This window comes from Chaetura pelagica, unplaced genomic scaffold (assembly GCF_000747805.2).
Source record: "Chaetura pelagica isolate M959 unplaced genomic scaffold, ChaPel_1.0 scaffold246, whole genome shotgun sequence".
Classification (NCBI taxonomy): Eukaryota; Metazoa; Chordata; class Aves; order Apodiformes; family Apodidae; genus Chaetura; species Chaetura pelagica.
In genome coordinates, this window is record NW_009953647.1 from 2655533 (window position 1) to 2677647 (window position 22115).

The 22115-nt window shown below is 39.4% G+C and overlaps 1 protein-coding gene across 1 annotated transcript in view; it reads left to right on the forward strand.

The window, feature by feature from the left end:
• The window catches only part of CRB1 (crumbs family member 1, photoreceptor morphogenesis associated), a 115224-nt gene that overhangs the window by 1448 nt on the left and 91661 nt on the right, over nt 1-22115 (forward strand). Inside the window, 1 exon segment of the mRNA XM_009999937.1 lies at nt 12125-12303. Within this exon segment, the coding sequence (XP_009998239.1) occupies nt 12125-12303 (179 nt within the window).

A 22115-nucleotide genomic window follows, 5' to 3' on the forward strand; every position in this document is an offset into this window, starting at 1 on the left:
CTTTTTACTATTTTATGTTACATGAAGGATTTAGTTCAAAGAAAAAATACACAATGCTAAGTGATCCATTACCATGGCTGGCATTGAGACAATAATTATGCTCTGGAAACAAAATGTCCTTGAACTCTCAGCTGATTATGTTTTTTTCAGCATTAATTCTTTTATATTTAAGTGGTACAGGCAAAACTTAACTATATTAATCCGTTCTGTTCCAATGCTTATTAAAGCTAAATTTTCTTGCCAGTTTAGAGTATCTGTCACCTAGATTAAAAAGCTGACGTTTACATTAGAGACATCATCAATAATAGAATAAGCACTTGCTCACCTCTGTGAGGCTGTACATAATTTGCAAATGCAGCTGTTTAGATTTTTCTAATAAAATAGTGTATTAATAAATATTATTGAATTGTCAGAAACTAAAAAGTGGCTTTGCACAGGAGGGTTCGGTGCTGGAGGAGGCACCTTGAAATACTGCAGCTTAAAATCTTTATGTCTGAGATACAGTGAAACTAGGTATTTTAATAAAATACAATTTAAATAATAAGCAGATAAGGAATCAACTTTGATGTTAAGCACTTAACTGCCAACCAAACTAATAAAATTACATTTGAAAAACCAGCATGCAAGTTTTAAGACCTGGCTGAGTAATTTCAACTTATTCCAAATATATTCTTTAACAACTCTTCACTGTAGGTACCCTGTTATAAATCTAGCAATATAAGGATTCACATCCTCTTCTAAACAGCTGCCTTCACTTTGGCCATGACATTAATCTAAAGTGAATGTCTATCTCTCTAGGAATTTTGGAGCTCACTTTCCATGGGTTCATGGTGCATGACACTGCTGAAATATGACCCCTGCTGTCATTCATCCTTTTTGGATTCCAGATGTGTCAGTGATGGGTGGGACCTAGGGAGGAACCCACAAAGCCTATACTTCCTCTAGTCTGAGATTTTTCTGTATTTTATTGCCAGTCACCACATACACACAAATGTTTTAAATTAGCCTGTGAAGTAAAAGAGTTATAAGATTGTCTAGAGACTCCAACAAATTTTCTAGCCAACAGTGCTGAATAAAGCCCATTGCTGGAACCATTGCCAAGAAATTCTTTCAAATAGGCCATGAAAAGACCACCCTGTCTCTCAATTCAGGTCTCTCTGGGGCACTAACCAACTGGAGGCTTGCTGTACTATTATGGATGTTTGACATGTGAATTCTGTGGATCAGACTTCTCTTGTGTCCTCTCTAGAAGTGCAACAAGTAAAATGTGTAGAGAAGGAGATCAGACCCCTCTTACAGTGTCAGCCTGCCTCACTCCATCTGAGAAGCTAAATGCAGGGAGGGCAGGCACTGTACTTCTGCTCAAGCTGTGTTCTCTGAGCGTGCTGTTGGAGGGCATGGGCTGAATAGCAATGATTTTGGCCATTGCCGTCTTTTTCTGGGGGATTAATGCAGCGTGGATTTGACAGAGAGCTGTGCAGCCATGCACCCCACCAAGCAGATTTTCTCCTGGAACTTAATTCCAGTGCAGGGCCCAGGTGAAATTAGCAGGGGCCAGGAACAAGAAAGTCACTGCTGTCACAATAATACAGGAGTTTTGTTAAGCCCAAACTTAGTACTGGGCTTATTCTACAGGTAGATTGATAGATGTGCTGTGTTCCCTTTGCACTTCAAAAAAGATCCCAGCTGGAGAAGGCCTGGGGTAGAGAGATAATACCAGTGTGCATTCCTTGGGTAGAGAGATAATCCCAGTGTGCATCCCTGCCAGTGCTGTTACCCATGCCTACTTCATCTGATCCACTTGTGGTCAGCAGTCCAGGGGAAGGAAGAGTGAGAGGAAAGCTGAATTAAAGAAAATGACAGCAGAGGAAATACCTAGTCTTGCCCTTTGTTGATACAAGTCTCAAGTGGTGTTACAAAACCACCATAGTTAAAACTATACCCCCTGCCTGAAGCTGTGCAAAGAAGAAATGAGGATTTACATCAGTTTTCTGTTGGTTTGGACTGTGCTTTCAACAGAACAAATTAAACATTTTGCAATAGCACACTACTACTACCAAAGAGGTATTTTCCTATAAGCAAGGCAAGAATTGGGAAGGAAGGTGATTTCTGTTATTAATTCAGATGGTGTATGTTACCATCTGAACTAAAACCAGACCAGCTTTGGGCATGTGGTCTCAAGAAGACTTCATGTGCCCAAAATAATTTTTATTTTTCCAGCCATATCAGCTTTATTAATAAAAAGTATTGCCTCTCCTGATAAACCTTATCTTATTTGTAGACTTAGACCATCATGACTGTAACAATATTATCAAATTTCCAGTAAAACAAGCACAACCAGACTTTGCCATACAGAATTAATCTTGGCTCTCAACTATCCTTGTATTATGAAAATATAAAACATACAGGGTAAACTGCTTGAAAAGGTTTCTGTGTGTCTTACATTGCTGCATTTCCACTGAACTGCATGACAAGAGACCTGCAAACACTCTTGAAGCCCCCTGTGTGCTGGGGCCCTATTACGATACAAGAGTTTCCATAATGAAGGGTAGCAGAAAGCTGATGTCACTGTCACTTTTTTCAGTCAACCAGAAACCAATTATCCCTGCCTGACAGGCCCAATTAAATCATTGGGTAGAGGGAAATACCAGCTATCCTCCCCTAGAGTTAGGTAATTGGGGCTTTCTCTTGGCCAGACCTGCTGCTGTTTGCTGGGCCATAGGATACAAGTAAGAGCTTTTCTAGTCTCTTTCTCTCTCCATCCTTTCCATAGGCATTAATGGATTTTTACTCCTGGGAAAAGCTGTTGCACTTTGCACAAAAATGCTATTCTTTTACTATATTTTCTCTGTCATAATAGGAACCTGAAGGCCAAGTTCATAGAGAACATGAAGTTAGGAGTTCTGCTGTGAAAGGCTTCAGGTGAAGGTTCTGGAGTGATTTATAGTTAAAATCTTAGGTCTTTTATCTGGTACTCTTGCAAGGATATAGAGGGTTTTAAACTCAAAACATTCTGAAACTTGAGAGTGTATTTGACGTAGTATTGGACTGATGCACTGAGGGTTGACTAGTTTACTGTATGGATTCAGCAGAGCTGAAGCAATGAGGCAGTGAGCATGCCAAGAGTACACTCATGTTCAGGTTCACACTTAGTGGTGGCCTTCCAAGGTCTTAAGGAACACATTGCTTGTGATGGCACAAGGAAGAGGCACTGAACTAGCTAGCTCATTTCAAATTACCAAGTTTTAAAACTTCTTTAATATTGCAAGCAGTCCAACTACATTAACACAAAGTTCTGCATGAGCTAAATGCCCTGAATCTGTTTTCCATTCCATCTCATTCAGGCTATGGCACAATGCAACCAGATTATTTATGCCTGGACATAAATGCTTTTAATTACATCTGAAACAGAGCTATGTTGCTAGAGAGAGCCATCTCCTGCATCTTTGCACAGTGCAGCCCTGTCATACTTCTCCCCATCCCATTCCTTTGCCAAGTCAGAAATTACCTTTGCAATACTTGCAGCTCCTCTGTTTGTGCTATCAGAGACAACTTGTGGCTGCTTGAGCTTGGATAAGACAAATGTTGTGGCATTGGAGTCATACAGTCATGCACTTGCAGAACTCTTCCATTGCCCAAGCAGAATTTCATGCACACGTTAAGATACTATATATGCATATAGAAATGTGTAAAATGTGCTCAGTAATTTTTCTTTAAGAGAAAAAACATTCACTACTGAAGTCATACTTGGAAATAAAGGACAATGCATAGAAGTTTCTGAATGGGGTAAAACATTGGAAGGCTGATGACAGTATTTTGTTGGATGGTTAGCGCATGAAACTGATAAATTACCAGCAGTTTTTAAGCCTTTGTGTCCACAGATAATATCCACCATGTAATTATAAGGACAGTGAGAAGCAGTCATGTAACCTACCAGGCTTTCCAGAACTCTTCTCCTTCCCTTTGTGGTTACAGTTGTCAGGCAATCAAAATTCAGCTAGAGAGGCTGGGTGCTTCCAGGTGGAGGAGGAGATGAAAGAGGCAATTGTATGCTCTCCTTAATCACTATCCATATCATTTGTAGACGCTATTTTTTTTTCAATTATAAAGGTAAAGGTATGTATAATCTACAATACATTTTTTCCCCAAAGACACCAGGTTGTAAAAACATATTTTAGGGTAATATGAGCATTTGAATTGTTCATTTGTCTGAGCCAAATTTACATATTCTATGATGCACTGCCAGTTTACTTACAGTTAGGATGAAAGGCTGCAGTTATGAACTTACATTGCAAATCACTCTGCTCACTGCAAGGAAAAAAATACTACACAATGAAAGTGCTATATCTATTTCTGAAGCATCCCTATAGTGTAAGTTGTTATTTCAGGACCCTCTTTTATTTTAGGTGACATTCATTATCTGATTTCTTTATTATATTTGAATAGTAATTACACCATTTTCCCAAGAAAATATAATTAGATTCTGATGTCAAGAGGCAAATTACAAGTAAATTAATTATGTTTTGAGGCCACTATTAAAAACCTGGAGCAAGACAAACTTGCTTCCAGTCAAAAAAGCAGTAGTTAGAATAGCTATTGTGCAAGCACACAGCACAGAAGAAAAACAGAATTAATTCGGGTTTGGTAGTGATCTAATATGCATAAACAGCCAGCATAAAAAGCTTGTACAAGAAATATCTACAGGAAAGTTATTAAAAAAAACCACAAAACACATGCTAAACAAACAAACAAAAAAACCCCAAACAACAAAAAACCTCACAAAAACCCCCATAACAATTAAATGACTACTAAGTTAGTAAAATGTCTCTATAACTGCAATAGCATGCTAAGGTCGTTCTGTAGTCATTCTAAAGTAAGAGGAACACTATGAAATAATCCTGTAACAACCACCTTTTAGCAATGAACTTCCCAAATGAAAAAAAAAAGTTAACAAAACCATCTTGTGCCTGGAGTGTCACTGGAGCTAAATCCATTTCAGTGAATGTCAGTACAACAACATTGTGATCTGATGTACACACGTCTCTTTGTGGGGTTAGTTATTATCCTAAGAATAATGTGATTTCATTTGAGAAAGAAGGATTCTTTTCCAGTAAAAATAGCTAAGAGGGAGAATCAGATCTTCAGTTAATTTCCCCTTACTATGAAAAACTGAAAGAGCACTGTAATGCCTCTAAACAAAAAGGCTTTCCTTCTGGAGGAGTTACACTCATATTTTCTGCAGTTGGCTTTTGTGCCTCAGGTCCATTTGCTAACAGTAGAGCAGATTCCCTGATCTCAGCCACAATGGCCACGGGTGCTCCCAGATCCGCTGGGATTGGTGGTGAAAGGACTGACACATGTTTGGATGCAGTTACATACTACAGATCCATAATTGCTTTTCCTCTAATGAGCATTTTTTAAATTCTACTTACACTAGTGCATTTTATTAGAATCAAGAAGGGAGAATGCTTTCCTCTCCTCTGAAAATATTTTCCTCTTGCCAAATTAAACCTCAGATTGAAATATTTAATATTTGTTTATTACCTTTGAAATATTTGATACAAAAAGTGGCTTGGATTAGTTGAAGGGCTTGGTTGGAATAACCTTAATCTAGGTTTCAAAATTTTGAAAGCACTTCAAAATTATTTTACTTGTTCAAAGGAAACAAAAAGTAGCAAGAAGGTTATACCTTTTAAAATTGTCAAAACATTTTTTTCCAGCAATTTAAAAATAAATTTTGAAATCCCCACAACACCACAAAAAAACCACAATCCCCCACCATCTTCCTCCTAAAAGGCTTCCAAAATTCCTGGCCAGCACCACTTCAAAGACTGGATGGTTAAGAGACCACCATCTAACTTAATATTCCTGCTCAGTTTTTGGAAAGCAGCTCTCACATTTGCAGTGGCAGTCGAAAACACTTGTGCTTCCTTTCTTTTTCATGATAAATGTGAGCAGATGAATTTGCCTCCTATTATTGCTAGACAACGTCAGTTTTTCTTCAAGTTTGGCCAGATGCAAACATCTTTCTTCCAGTCTTGAATTACAAATATAACACCTATTTTCAGAACTGGCACAGCTTCTGACACTTCAAAATATATGATCCCAGAGAACTGCCAAGTTGTTACAGAGTCACGTTAAGTGACCACAAATAGTGTGGTCTATTAAAGTAGTTATTTCCATAACCAGTAATGTAATGAGCAGTTTGTACAGTAAGTTCTGAATACAGAACTTGTAAGTTCTGAATACAGAAAATGTATTCCATTTCTTGACCAGTTAGCCAACTGTGATTACCATATCAAAATGAAATTTGGTGTAATTACTAACTTTGGGTTATTAGTTTCTGATTTTATTTAAAGGGAGTGTTATATTAGGACATGTTATATTAATCTGCTTCATTAAAATCATGCTGAAGTCTGACTTGCTGCTGCAGGAGTGGAGGAGGTCAAGGTTAAGATGGCTCATGTTTGATCCATTCTTCAGTAGTCAGATGCTGCCAGAGACTGTTTATTTCACTCTAATCTTTTTTAAGAAACGAGTGAGCTGTATGAGCTGTGTCTTTAGACTACAGTTTATTTCTAACATTTAGCAGCATTCAGGGCTACATTTTCAAAAGAGCTCAGTGTTTGCTGTTCTTCAGGCATGTGAGTTGTTCCCCTTGGTTAGCTGAGAACTTGAAGAAAAAGTCCTTCAAAAGTCCTGTGGGGATGTGGAGTTTCTCCTCATTCTGTCACACCAGTGATTAGCTTCCTCAATTCTGGGCATAGCTAAAAGCTAAGAGGAAATCGTACCCTGCTGACATGAGGAGCCTCTGCAGCATGTGCAGGCTTTCAGATGGTGGCTGCTGTGAGGACTTCTTGTTTGCTACTGGGAGTATATCTTTTCCCATTGGTGCTTCTGTGTGGTACATTATAGTCAAGATACTGAAGATGCAGGTTCTGATAGCAAAATTCTATTTCTCTGGTCGTGGTAACTAACTTAGAAGTTCTGACTTAGAAACTCTTGTACTCCAGAAACTTCAGATGTCCAGATTTTGGAAGTCTGAGTCCCACTGCAAATTGCAGTACCTTAGAGTGATTTAGCACTTAAGACAAATGTCACTTGTCTTCCCTGTGAGCACAGTGAGGCAAAGCTGGGGAAAGGGTTGGTTTCCCGGCCCTTAGCCCACTGCTTGGCCTATGAAACCAGGTAGGTTGTACCTTTCTCTATTTGTAAAGATCAGAATTCAAACAACAGTTTTAGAACCATCTCCTCCTTCCTGGCCTCTCCATGCAACTGTAATTATTATCCTTCCCTGTCCTTGGGACAGTCACAGTATTTTCAAAAAGTACTGTATAGTGTGTGTTAAAATAAAGCAACCTTGATTACTAATCCTGCTTTCCTGCTTCTTACTTTTTCTCCTCCCCTACGGTGTTTCCCACTGGAGTTTTTGGGTCTGAATTCCTTCTGAAAACACTTAGTATTGATCAGGTGAAATGAGGCTATATACTAACTTAAATCTTTTCCAAATACCTTTGAAACTTGCTTGTCTGTACAACTATCTCCTCTGAAACAGATGAATTTTTTTGGTGTAATTCCAATACTTACAGTTTTAGGACTTTTGGTTTGTTGTATGATTTCTCTCACTCTGAAAGAAAATAAAAAAGAAAATTAGATTTTTAAGTCTCTTAAGAGGTCTACTCTGCTGAAGTGGAAAGCATAGAGGTAAAAACAAATTTTACAATCCATTTAGCATTTACTGTATCAGTGCTTTTCTAAAAACACTATTTGCCTCATTTTGTCAAGCATTCCTGTAACCTTGACACTCACAGCATGATTATTGGTACAGGCAGAAACTTCCTGATTAGACGGTTCATTGGCAGCAAGGAACAGAATACTAATTGCAGAATTTCATCTGCATTGACAAGGCCTCACCTAGCATTCATCTGACAGTGGAATTGCTTCCCTGGTGTTATCAGCCACACACAATACAATAAAAGCATGTTATTTCTCAAAAATTCATCAAAGATGAGGATTAGTGGATCACACCCTACTGAGTCCTGCAGGTCCCAGGAGAATCCTGTCATACCTCACAGAGCCACTTTGTTTTGCCTACCTAAGTGTAAAATACTAAGGAGACACTTCATATGAAAAAACAAACAGCTTAAACCCCTTGCCAGAAATGCAGTAATTTGAACAGCATGCACCTTAACTAGTCCCTGACCATGAGCAAGTACAAGGTGCTAGCAAACACTGCTTGAAATTCACATAGTAGAAAATACAGCTGGAGGCTGGATTATCACTCCCATCATTTTTGTCATGTCCAAAAGCAGGTATATCTTGTAATATAATTTTACATTTTCAGATAAGAGTCTTTCAGTTTCATAAAAATATCTATAATCTGCAAATCAGCAGAAATGGAACCCTGTGTTCTGCTGGGTCTTCTGGAAAAGAATGTTCTGCTTTAAGGTGCTACTCAGGCTGAGGAAGGAATAAAAGGAACAAAGCAAGAGCTCATGGGAGGAAAAAGATTTGTACATTCCAATAACAAAGAAAAAGAAGCTCAAAAGAAATAGTATTTACATTTGTTAATAATTTTTATCTGTGGAAAAGCACAGGACAATTGCATTTACAAAACTAGGGACAGAGCTAATGTAGGCTGGAGCTTGTGCAGAAAATCTAATGCTATATTCTGAGAATCACATGATCATATGCATGGGAAGGGCCCTCCAGAAGTCTCTAGTCTAACCACCTGCTCAAAGCAGGTCCAGTTTGAACAGGTTACCCAGAACCTTGTACAGCTGAGTTTTACATGTCCAAAACCGCTCTAGGCAATATTATCTTTAGGTCAAGTCACCCTCCTATGAAATCACTCACCTGCTAACCAGTGTTTTAATTGCTAGTGAACAAAAAGTATTTAATAAAACTTCAGGTTAATCAGCAACAGGCACTTTGTTAACTCATATCTTTCACTTTTTATGAATTAATTAACTGTTCTACTTTCTGCCCATTTTGTAGCTTAGATTAAAACTGCCATAACATTTTACATACTGGAAAAGAAGTACCAATTACTTAAGAAAATCACCTTTAAATGTATTTGACCCAGAAGGCACAGGGTGGCACCAATAAAAATCACACTTCAAATTGGAACAGTCAGAAAAAAAACATGCCTAACAGTGAGATGCTGAAGGTACACAACTAATTAGTACTACTGTCATCTGAAGTTTGAAAACAGTGCTTGTATCAGGGAACAAAATATGTTACATAATGAAGCTTGTTGGTCAGAGATGCAGTAAAATATTCTAGAAGACATGACACTGACTAGTGTAGTCTGATGTCACACCATAGTGTAATTATTGCAAAGAAGCAATCAGAACAGAAAAAGGCAGCATTTAAGTGGAAGAAAATGGCAAAACAAACCCGTTTTCCCTGAGAAGATGGCATAGCCGCAGACTTACATGATTGTTGAATCTCATCACAGCCAAGCTGTGCTGAGAAAGGATGGATACATTCAGTTGTGTTTCCCTGTGTACAAACCATGTTCATGAAGTACCAGTGCTGCAGAAATTCAAAGCCTCTCCTATAGGCCACTTCAAGGACTGAGGCAGTGATAAGTTAATTTAGTTTGTTTCCCATTAAATTCTGGCATCTAAATAGCTCATGAAGAAGAAAAACATTTGAAATAGGCATTGAGAAACACACAGCTAAGTTTCAAACAGGTTGAAAAAAGCAGCTCTTTTGGCTATCCTGAAAGCAAGTACATTTAAATAACTTTTAAGAAGACCTAGGATTTGTTTATACACTTGCTACATGGCTTGTAATAACCACAGAGTTACTTGGCAGGATTTAATTCAAATGTCAACATATGTTTGCCCACTGCAGGTATGTTCTCAGATCAGCGGCATATCTTCATGTCTGAGGACTGCTAAGTTTGCTTGGAGCACAGATTTCACATATTTGTGTAACTTTCTGAAAAGCATCCAGATTTAATAGATGCAACTGCTTCCATGCAGTTCTTACTATATATTCCTGTGACTTGAAAAGTTAATATTTTCTTAGAATTTTGGCTATTTATTTCTGGATATTTGAAGGATTTCTTTTAAAATCGACTATTATATTGAATTTGTAGATCTTCAGACCAAATATATCCCAACAACTGTTGGAAGTATGCTTTCTTCCTTAAACTTCTAGGTTAGTACAGTGTTTCCTTAGTAAAGGTGAAATTAATTTAATCAGCAGTTATATCCACCACACCATAGCAAATTCCTGTTAATGAGACTAATTCCACCAAAAAAAAAAAAAAAAAGTTCAAAATTATAACAGAAAATGTTGTTCTTCTAAGTAAGTTACATAGTAACAAACTTAAATTATAATGCATTTAAAGCAGATAACCAGCTCTGAGCTCAACTATGTAATTTAACTCATATGAAGAATTTCCAGGCAGTAGAATAGTATTTTCATGTTCATGTTGTAATGCTTATATATTTTACTAGATAATTTCAAATGGAAATTAAATAGACAGATGGCAAGAAGAGGAAAACGTCCAAACAACTGTAAATGTTCAATTAGCCATTTAATTATATTTAACTTTATAGTTATCTAAGTACTTTTCCCTAGAAACCCAGTTCATCATACTACTCAGAACTCATGACATTTGGCCAGGAAATCCAGTGAGAGTTGCTATCAGAGAGACCAGGGCTCTTTGAAGCCCCTTGAAAAGCCACAGGTGGAGCATGGGGGCTCAGAGGAGCTGGAGGCTCCCAGGTCAGGGCTCAGCTGGTGGGAGGGTGGTTGAGAAGCAGAGGCCATGTAGGTGGTGGGGCCAGGAGGAACAAAAGAGCATCTGAAAAGATGTGCCACATGGTTATCAATGGATGGGTGGCACATGAATGAGATGGGAAAGAAGGGAAGGCCTTGCAGCAGGAGAAATTTTTAAATTATTCCGTTTACCAAGCTGAAAGTGCGGATGTGAAAACACTTACCCATTATAAACAGCTTTCTTAAATTCATGTTGGCATCAACAGTCTGCTCCTGACTCACCTGATGCCTTAAACAGATGCTTGACTTTTAAGTCTGTGCTTAGTTCAGTTAAGTGTACATGGAAAGTTAAACACATTACCAAACTGGAGATTAAGGTTCCACTGGACTGGGAAGGAGAAAAAAAAAACAACTAAATTTATTACGTATTATCTGTCTTACAGCAGTGTAACATAGCAATGGCCAAACAGATTTTTCAGGGTTGTTCCTGAGCTTTAAAATGCCTGGTCTCTGTGCTGTAGCAAGGAAAACATGCAGAACACTGAGGGCCAAGGGCCAGAAAGGCTGCTAGAAGTGAGGAGGGTGGAAATGGCAACAGGCAGCTCAGCTCTTGGCCTCAGAGCCTGAATGGTGCTACAGCAATCACTGTTATGGTATAGCTTACCCAGTGTAAACACACCAACTTCATGTGCCAGGGTTTGTGAGGTGCCAGAAGGCCAAAGGTGGTACTGGTGTTCTAGTTTCTAATTGTGGCTGCAGAGACTGTCACTGTCTTCCTTCTCTTTCCTTTCTGCTAGCCCAGGCCAAGGCTTTAGTGTCTGTGAACAAAGTTGTAATCAATGGATGAGGCATTAGACACTGAGACACCTTTGGGCAGGAACAGTCAGTGCCTGTGTCGTGCAGCAGTGAAGAGCCACAGTGCTGCACTGCCCTGGCAGCTGGGCAGGGCTCTGCTGAGCACAGGCAGACTCATTGCACTTGCACCAGCTGCAGCTGCCTAAAGCCAGAGCTGACTAGAAAGAGAGTCTGACCTCTGCCCCCATCCATGTCCTCTCCTGAATGTGCAAGTGACAGGTTCCTCTGTGAGCAGTTCAGAATTACAACACAACCTGATAAAGCTCAGAGGACCTGTTTCAGCTCCCAAGTGTTATGCTGCTTAGTGACAGCAGAAGCATTTAAATCCTGTGTAAACAGTAACAACAAAAACAAAACACAAGACTGTGGAAGAGAACAGGCTAGTATCTAACTACAAAAAAAGACTGAGGATGGGGACGTTGCATCTTTTCACTTCCGTGCTAATGAGGTAAGATACAAAAAAAAAATGCGGTAGGCAGAAAGTGCTCGTTAGCTGACTTTATGCAATAAGCATGAAGTGTTTATACTCCAGGAGTCAGCCGTGATGGAGGTTTAGAAGATGACGGGCGATGCCCCGAGAGGGCTCCCAGAGCCTGCTCCTCCCCAGAGCCTGCCCCTCACCTGGGCGCCGGGCCGGGCAGCGCGCGGCGCTGGCGCTGCCGCAGCAGCCGGGAAAGACTCCGGTCCAGCTCGCGGGCTGATCTGCGCCAGGTTTGAAAAATCACTCGGACCTGCCAAAGTAAAACCTTAACAACTGCCTTTTGAATCAAAAGTCTGTAGGTCTGCAGTGAACAGGCTGATGAGGGGCACGGGCAAAGATGGCTCGTAGGGGAGCGGGTGCCTGGGGTGTTAGCTCAGTTTCAGAGCTGAGGAGAAAGCCGTGAGGCTCAGCACCAGCCCTTGGGACAACAGACTGCTCGACAGAGGATGTACTACCAAGATGAATATGGCTCATTCAAGAATTAACTCTCTGCTCCTCTTCTACCTCAGTTTTTTGCTGCTTCTCCACTTCAAAAGTAAGATTTGAATTTTTTATATTGATCTGACATGTCCTCTGGGTAGATGGCTCTTCTAGCAGGAAGCTTGTGTTGTCAGAAGGCTTTACAAATTTGATGGAGATGCCAGAAAGATTTGGTTCATGAAACTAAGTTGTATGTATGAACTCATAGCATGATAGCTTTCCTAATCTTCATGGTTAAACTTTTTTTTTTTAAAGGAAAAATGAAGGCATGTTTAATACCTTCCTTTGGGTATTGAAGGTTCAGCAATAAAATGTTCTGTTAAAACTGTACCTATACTTTAAAGTCTGTGTTTTGATACTACTACTCTCTCTGATTAAAATCTAGACTAAGTCATGCTTTGCTAATGCTGTTTGTTATGCATTTTAGTAGCACCCATTGCTTTATTATATAAGCATTTTTAATTACAACCTCAAGAGGAATCATTTATTAAACAGCTGTGATGTATCTGGTGTTCTAAATTTCTCCATTAGGAGAAAGTATAAAAGTTCAACTATTTTAATAGAGAAATATACTCAGCAAACTTCCACATAAACAGAAGTGTGCAAAATATTGGAAGCCACAATGGGTTTCCTTGCTAATTTTGTCAGATGGTTGAGAGTAAATAGGAGCCAAGAAGGCTAAATGGCCTCAGCTGGTGAGGCTGATACATGTTTATGAAAAGCAGTAGCTCTTGGACATGTTTAAAATGAAGACAGGCAGGATGTATGTCTGTCTGAGGAGCCTGTTTGATTTGTGTCTGTTGAATGTGAATCACAAGAAGACAAAGCTTTGAGCAGCTGCCATTGAACAAGAAGACTTGGCATTAGTGTACAATGTTGTGTAATCTGGGTCACCTTCTGTTGCTGCATCACTCAAATTGTTACTTGGACAGTTTACAGCCCAACATAAATTAAAGACTGAAATGCAAACAGATGCAGTTGGATCAACCAGTACTGAAAAAAATACACAACAACAAACCACAGAACAACCACCACAAGAAAAAATACAGAATGCCATAGAAACAAGCTTTTGTCCTAGTAGTTTTCTTCCTTGAGAATGTACTGATGTGAACCAGAGAAGCCAGAATGTTATTTCTAAGTTAACTCACAACAAGACATATCCTGGGGAAAAAAAAAAAAAAAAAGGGGAAAAAAAAAAAAAGGGAATGAATCTTTCACTTTCAAAAAACAATTTTAAAGTCCATATATCATAGGATGAACACTCAGAAAGTCTCAAAAGCTGCTATCTAGTTTTAAAAAAGGTAAATGTGTTCATTAAGAAAATTTCATTTTTTCATGATGCAGGCAAATTAGAACAAAATATAAAAGCTCTGGGAAAGGTAATAAAAAGTTAAGTGCTTGTAAAATTTCAAAGGTGACATTAAAATCATCATACACAAAGAATCACTGCTAGAATGTAAACAAGAAAGACGTCCCCCAAGAATCGGTTCAAAATGGAAGTTAAACACAAGTTGTAGCTTTGACCTTGGGTGTGCTCTGCTCAATGCAGGATGCCAAAGGAGGGAAAGTAGTTGTCTGTTATTTTGTGCCTTTTATGTTGCACAGTTGGCTAGGGTGATATTTCTGATGTGTTTTTGCTGGGTTATGGCCATATGGACAGTCCCAGGCAAGAGGCTTTTCAGTCTGGGGGTTCTTCCTCCTCAGGTGGATTTATGGCTGTTGCAAACTGATGTGACACAAATTGATAAAACAGGTTGGAGCAGCTACAGTGAGAGCCAGGATTAGGCTCAGGAGCGTATCTTTCTCTATTGGTGCAATGTATTTAATGATCTTGAGAGGTAGTTTCTTTTGAGAGAGTTTGTACGCCATTTGAAACTGCTAACAATTTATGTTAATAAAAACGTAACTGTGAACAGATAAAATAGAAACAGAAGCTGAATAATTGACTGCTATTACTTCCCTACTTAAAAATTAAAACTGAAAAAGACCAAGATGGAAAAGTTGAGGATAAAACAGAACAGAGATGGTTGCTGATATTTGTAGAAGTTGTATCAGCCATTGTATTTTTAAAATAATTTTCCTGCACTTATCTTCCCCCAAAGGATTGTAATCTTAGGTCCTGCTTAAAGTCTCCCTTAAAAATATTTATTCAAAATGTCTTGGGAAATAAGTACTATTTAGCCAGCAAGTCTTCCTAAAAGCATAACTTTTAATCAGCTCATCCCGAGGTGAACAGAAGTACATACATTGAGAAGTATGTCCATACGGACAGTAGGTAAATAGTAGTATAAAAGAATGTAGTCCTGTCACTTGGGGTTTCTTTTCAATCCCCAAAATAAGTAAAAATTGTATTTTACATTTATTGTCACTGCAAAAAACACCAAATTATATAGTGATGGGGATTTCAAATTGTAAATCACAACCTTCCTGCAATTTTATTTTATTTTTTCTATTATTATTTTTTTTTTCAGTTGGATAAGATGCCTTTGGAAAGACCACTTGTAATTCATTTATTTTGCTGGAGCCCCAATTGATATGTGATGCTGTCAGGTGCAACACCTGTACAAATACAAACATGGGTGTTCAGAAATACATATAGGTTGGTGCTGCCACATGCCTGCAGTGGAGGGTGCTGCTGGGGAAGGTGTGGGAGTGGTACCCTCACCCAGGGACAGGCTTCCTCTGCTGGCAGACATTTATCTAACTCAGAGCCTCTCTTCTTGACACCGCAACAGAGACCATCACCACAACTATCCTCTAACACAGTAAGCCTGTGGAAAGGTGTGGGCAAATTATTAGAATCTAGCCTCAAATTCATGTGTTACGTATCTCCTGGGGCTCTGCAAAACACATATTCCCCAGGCTGTTTCCTTCCCATACTGGGTTACTGATGGAGCCATGAATCTCTTAAAAGAAAACTCTACCTTTTCTTAATTATCCTGTGCTTCTTTCTCTATTGAAAGTTTAGGTTTGGCTAACACTGGTAGATTTTATTTTGTTGGGTTAAAATTAAATCAGATAAAATATACTAATGATCTTTCCATTGTCATTGCTCTTTATATACCAAAGAGTTTCTCCAACCCATAGGTGCTCAGTGTACAGTAGTATATGTCTTTTTTATAATTCTCTCCTTTTTTTTCTTTTACAATCTCCAAAACACAAAACATGAATACAGCAGACAACACAGGACCCGTTATTTTTGCCTAGGGATTCTCTATAAACAGAGAGAGACTGAGAGAGTTTGAACCTTTGTCTAAAATTTCTATCATATGAGTATGTGAAGTATTCTTCCCCATTCTCTCAATGTGAAGATAGTGCTACAGATCTGCAAATTTATTCCTTGTGTCCATGCTTATGAGCCCTCAATACAAATAGGTTTTATGTAGTGTTTTGTGGATATAATTGGTGGAAACAAAATATAGCAAATTAACTACTTACAAAAAGTGAATGCGGGGTGCATCCAGAGACTGACAGCTCTGTAAGAGGAGGGACCATGAATCACTATGTACAGTAGTTGGCAGGAGCCATGTACCAAATCCAAAAGAACATTGATAACTAATTGCTGCTATATTATTCTCTAGCAGTTGTCAGCCTGTAACACTGAGCAGAGAGTTACTTAAGAAACAGAGGAAGATAAATTATGATAAAACCAGGTATATTTAGGCATTGATTTTGGAGTGATTCTGCCTAAGAGTAAGAGCAAGTTCAAAATCTTTTGTTATTTTTTTTTTTTAAACAAACTTTACAGTGGATTACCTATCACTGATGAATAATTATCTCTTTTCCTTTTGACAAAAATTCAGAAAAAAAAATCCAAAGCTATTTTCCTCCATTTTAATGACTTCATGACCTTTCAGCAGAGCTGAAAGCAGAGCAGAGAGTTACTTCATAATAGGTCCCCCAAAAGTTCATAAATCAAGAATGGAATTTAATGTGGGATTACTGTTAGTGTAAGATATTTGAGCTTTACTTGCACCCCTTTTCTGCCCTTCTGAGATGATGGCACTATGCAATTTTTCCCCATGGACAAGATCTTTTAATTTCCTACAACTATTCCCATTACTCCCACAGCTTCCAATTACTGCTTAATTACTGTGTTAGGAATAAAGCTCTACTTATAAAGACATGTGTGGTTTTGCTCATACTGCTCATTCCTGGTGCACACTCAGATGATGCTACGAGCTTTCCAGCATGGTATTGTTAGGCTGCACATTTGATGAGTTGGTAGCAGAGTCGGCCCTTCTGCAGAGCCTCATTAGCCCGTGGTGGCGCGCAGGGCCTGTCAGAGCTGCAATCAGCAACATCTGACATGGGCGCCAGGAGCCCTGCAGCTTTCCCTCTGTCCTCGCTGTCAGACTTTGCATCTATATAATCTCCAAAATAAAATATCTTTCAGATGTTTGCCATCTTCTTCAGTGAGTTTAAAGCAACAGCTGCTTGACCCAGTTGTAAGGGTGTTTGGGTTTTGTTTTGTTTTTTCCTTTTCATTTATCTATTTTATTATGGATAACATCTCCATCTCTGGAATAAATTTAAAAAAAAATAATCCTGGGAATGTAAAGTAGTAACCTTATAATTTTTGAAAAAGGAAGATGGACCCATATTCATAAAAGTGACATTAGGAACAACCCGACCACACCTGTATTTGTGCCTTTCAATTCAAATTTCTACAAGGCATCCTTAAGTTGCTACATGTACCATGGCAAGAGCAGAGCAAGACTTCAAGGTTACAGGCAACTGCTCTGCTGTGTCCTTTGTAAAATGGGAACTGTCAACCCTGAGAACCTCTGGGGGGCAAACATTTCCCCATGTCCTGTATCAGTCATTCAGAAATTACAATGCAAGAAATCAGCATCTTTGAAAATTTAGCTCTCAAGTGACATTAATTTTGGCAATACAGGATTAACCACTGAGCAATGTATTCATTGTCAGGGAACAGAAAGGGAATTATGTAGCAAAGACAATGATCAATCTCTATAAGCGGGTATTGGATGTGACTAATGACCTATTAGGAAAGAGTCTGCTGGGAAAGAAAGGAGGTCGGACAAGAGTGTTTATCACTCATGCTCAACCAGCAGCACAGACCTTGCATGAATCTTGAAATATTGATATATTGTGCAGCAGCAGTGATAATGTACTGGAGAAACTGATGCTGGAATATTAAAGCTTGTCATATAAGCAGAGGACATAAACCATTCAAAAGTATTTCCACCCAAATTTTACATCTATATCTATCTATCTACATGTGTTTTTCTTCCCTGTGTTACTTTTGATGAATATAGGACACCTGGGGAGTCCTGTCCCAGTGCAACTCTACACCTTTTCCTCTCTGCAAGAGGAAATTCAGGAAAAAATAGTGCTTTTTAGAGAATGCTGAAACCTTGATGGCCAAATTCAGTACTTCCTTATTGAAAAGATATATGGAGAAGTAAATATTTTGCTGCTATGTATTCGCAGGAAAATGACATGTAAGACACAGGAGAGTAATCAAACCACTATCCATTACTGGCTATATGCAGTTTTGAGTGCTGTTGTGAGTGAGAGAGAGGCAATTAGGAAAATGCTGAAAAGGGACAGCATAAATAGGAAGAAATTTAGAAAGATGTGCCCTATAAGAAAGGGTCACGGGAAAAGAAGTCAGAGGGAGGACATGATTATAGTCTTACCTACACAAAGGAGAATAGCAATCAAGGAAGATGATGAGACCAGTTGCTCCCTGTGACCTTTGCAAAGGCAAGCTCTGCAAAATAATAGATTCCACATGCACAGGGAAGATTTGAGTGAACTTTGCCAATTGAAGGATAAATAAATCTCTATATCAGAACTTTTTAATGAACAGGTTAGATAAATATCTGCCAGGGATTGCCTAACTGCTGTTTCACAGCTGATGTTACACAAATGAAGGGCAGTCAGCACCACCTTGGGGGGTGATCTGTGAAGCTCTCAGGCAATGGAGCCCCAGAGAAGCACAGGTCCACACTTGCCCCAAGGGCTGTGGTGGCACTGAAGCTCCAGGACAGCTCAGGCACAGCTCCTGGACTGGGCAAACAGATGGCTTCCTTCCCTCCTGCACCACAATTGAGGATTATCTGCTGTTCAAAACAAAAGCAGCCCTGAACCCAGCCCTGTTTGTTGCATTAACAACAAAATTGTTGCCTAAATTTCAGTTAGAAAATAGTTTACTCCCATTCTTCAAGAAACCAAGTACCTAGCCTCCTTTTTTTTTGTACCCTAGGCTTTAAATAAGCACTTTGGCTATTGAAGGCACTCATGACACTGGGGGGTAGATAGTACATCCATGTAGTTTGATTTTTAAGGTGTTGGAGTAAAATCTTTTTACTTTAAATTCGAGTATACTTGATATATTGGCAGTACAGTGCAAGAAAATTAACGATCGGATTATTAGTAGTACAATTTTCAGGGTCAAAAGACCTGAAAAGGATTGGAAAGCATAGATTGCCTGCTGAAGCCAAACTTTACAGCCAGCTGCTCACTCCACATAAAAAGGCAATGCAAGACTGGAAAGCACTGCACCAAAACAAGTATCAGGAACTTCCTAGGGAACCCTTTCAAGTGACCTTTCTGGACATACTACAACAAATTAACATTGTTCTAGGAGTCTTCACTCTGATATTTCATCTAAGTTTAACATTTTATTTTTATCACAATAAAAATCACTGATTTATAAAATATGAAGGTTTACAAATTATACATATATAAGCTACAAACTACCAAGCAATGAAAGGGTATGTGTGTTAATTCGTTTTCCTTAATCCCTGATATTTGGTGCATTCCCTCTAATAAGTTAGAGTAATAGCAATCTTAAGTGCCTTTGATCCTGCCTACAGGGGCCTGCAGCTGAAGACCTCTCGAGGGTACTTCCATTTTTTTTAATTATTCTTTTTTTTAATTCTCATCTCAGCATTAAGAAAATCATTTAGCCAATGCCTGAATCTCTAGGCAACCTTGATTATTGCCTTTGCTCTCTGTTGCCCTGAAAAAGATAAAAGGTCCTGATATTTGCATTTTCTAAGGGAAGCATTTAGATCTAATTGACTCATCTAGAGTCACAGACAGTAGGCAGCAAATAAATAAATGATATGTATTATTTCCTAGATTGATATTACAGATTAATTTGTTGGTTTTAGAGACTGACAAGTTTTATCAGTTCTCACTGTGCTTTTCTGTTTCCCCAGCCATTCTCTGTGCCATAACATACAAAGCTCTCTCACACCAGCAAATAGCAAAAAAACCCCAACCAAAACCCAAACCAGATAAACCTTTTTCCAATGAGATCTGTATGTTTACTTTATATTGATTAGATTTTATTCACCCAGAAAATGGGTCAACAGAAAATTGCTCCCATCTTTTGATGGATACTCCAACTGACAAGGCTCCTCGGCGGGCAGCCTGAGAGGCGGTGACACACACCGCACCACTGGAGCTCTAAAGGACTCCTCCAGGCTGAGCAAATCACACTCTTCTCCAGGCGTCAACAGAGCAAGGCTGCAGTTGCTGCTGCAACTTCAGGGTTAGGGCAGCCTTCTGCCCGCCTGCAATCTTATCAGCAGGGACAGAAATAAAAATACTTCTAGAGCTAAATATTTCTGTGGGTAGAAAAGGGCCATGGGAGGCCAACCCGCTGCATACAGTGTCCCTGCTCCGGCAACTAAGGATCAGGGCACTTGCCTGGTGCAACGTTCTGCACTGGGAAGTGCTGTGCTTGAGTAATTGTGGCCTGGGTGGATGCTCAGGGGAGAAAGTCCTTGCTTCTTTTTCACTGCTCTTGCTTGCCTGCCCAAGGCTGAGCATACTAGAATCCTGTTCCCTTAACCTTTCCTTGAATAATGAGACAGATGAAGCATCTTTAATTGCATTAGTCAGGGAGTCTGCAGACAAGATGCAGTCCTTCAAAGTGCCCTCAATCCTAGGGACTGAGATTGAGATCAAGGTTGTGGGTAGACAAACTAACCTGTGTACCCCAACCTAAGGACAGGACTATGGATAAAATGGCCTGACATTTCCTTTGTGGACAGTTTTTGAGAGGTACCACCATGTTCCTATATTGCAGGACTACCAAAGGCCAACTTCCCTCTCAAGTACTTAAGCCCAGGGCTGCTCAGATTCCCACTCAGATTGCCAGGGGAGCTACAGGAGCAGATGAAAAGCAGCAGACATTGGTCTTTCTCTTCCCTTGACAGCTCCTTGTCTCCCTTGTTGGGGTTTCTAAGAGGGACGGTACAGAGCACTTCTGTACAAAGGGATGGTGCAGAGCTCTTTGTTCCACAAGGAGGGCCCTAGCTCTGAATTTGACTGTGACACATTTCTTCCTTTCTTTGTCCTACAGGACTCTGAAAACAACAAAATTTGACAGGAAGCCAAAGCAAGGAGTTAGAAAGATAGACAGTCATCAGTCTGCAGGGATCCAAGCAACTGCAATTTAAGTAACGTACACTGGTGGATTACTCACAGCAGGGAATCCAAAACTCTCTCTGTAATAATCTAGCCTTGAAAAGATATATGTATACAGCAGTAGCTTCAGATGTGTTTTGCTAAGCTTTGTGGCAATTTGTAGATATGTAAAAAGCAGATGTGGTACTGTTTCTGCTATGGCTAAGCACCCTTGAATCTGAACATAGTCAAGTGTCCACACAGCTGAAAGAAGAAATCAGAATCTGTTATTAGTGAAAAGTCTGCAGTGCAATTCACTAGCCTCCAAACAGCTGAAAATAGAGCCCTGAGAGTATGTCTGAACTAATACATGTCAACTTGCTGCTGCTTAGTCATACAGCCACCTCCGGTGCAGAAATGGTGTAGTGACTGAATCCAAGCTTGTGCTGAGAGGCAGAGCATGTTAGATCAGGCACTGGGCCATGCTAATACAGTGGAATGGCACCTGGATCAGAGCTGGCTCAAAGCATGCAAAAAGGAGTTCTGCCTGCACCCATCTACCTATACCTTCTTATTTATACAGGCATCTTTTATACATCTTATTTATACAGGTCTCTCTCTTAAATGCAAGCAGGCACTGCTAAATCTGCTGGTGATCTGATTTTGGTGGGGTCAAAGAGTAAACTGGAGCCAAGATTTACATACAGAGTTCTGAAGATGTTAATTACGGGCCACATCAGATGCAATTCAATTGCAATGGCGAAGATACAGCCACATGGTATGTAGTTCATCTTTGAGTCTACTGATGCAAGAGCTGCAAGAATGGCAAAAACACTGCTGAGTTCTGACACAGTGCAGACAAGTTCTAACTGTACCTGTTCTCCAGCAGCCCCTGCCCTTCCCTTGATAACCTCATAGGTAATGTACAGAAAGAGAAGGCATCAGTCTTGTAAGATAGGCAAACAGAGGCTGTATAACAAAAGAAATACAAAATGACAGTGAGAGAAGAAGCCAGAGAATTACACTAATTTATCAGACATTGGATCAGAGCTATTGCATGGGACATAAATGTGTGAGGCCTGTGTAGACTCTTCCTGGCTCTGTTCAATTTAAAAAGCAGAAGTTAAAAGAAGATTGAAAGTAAAGCTTCACTTTGATTCCTGATTTAAAA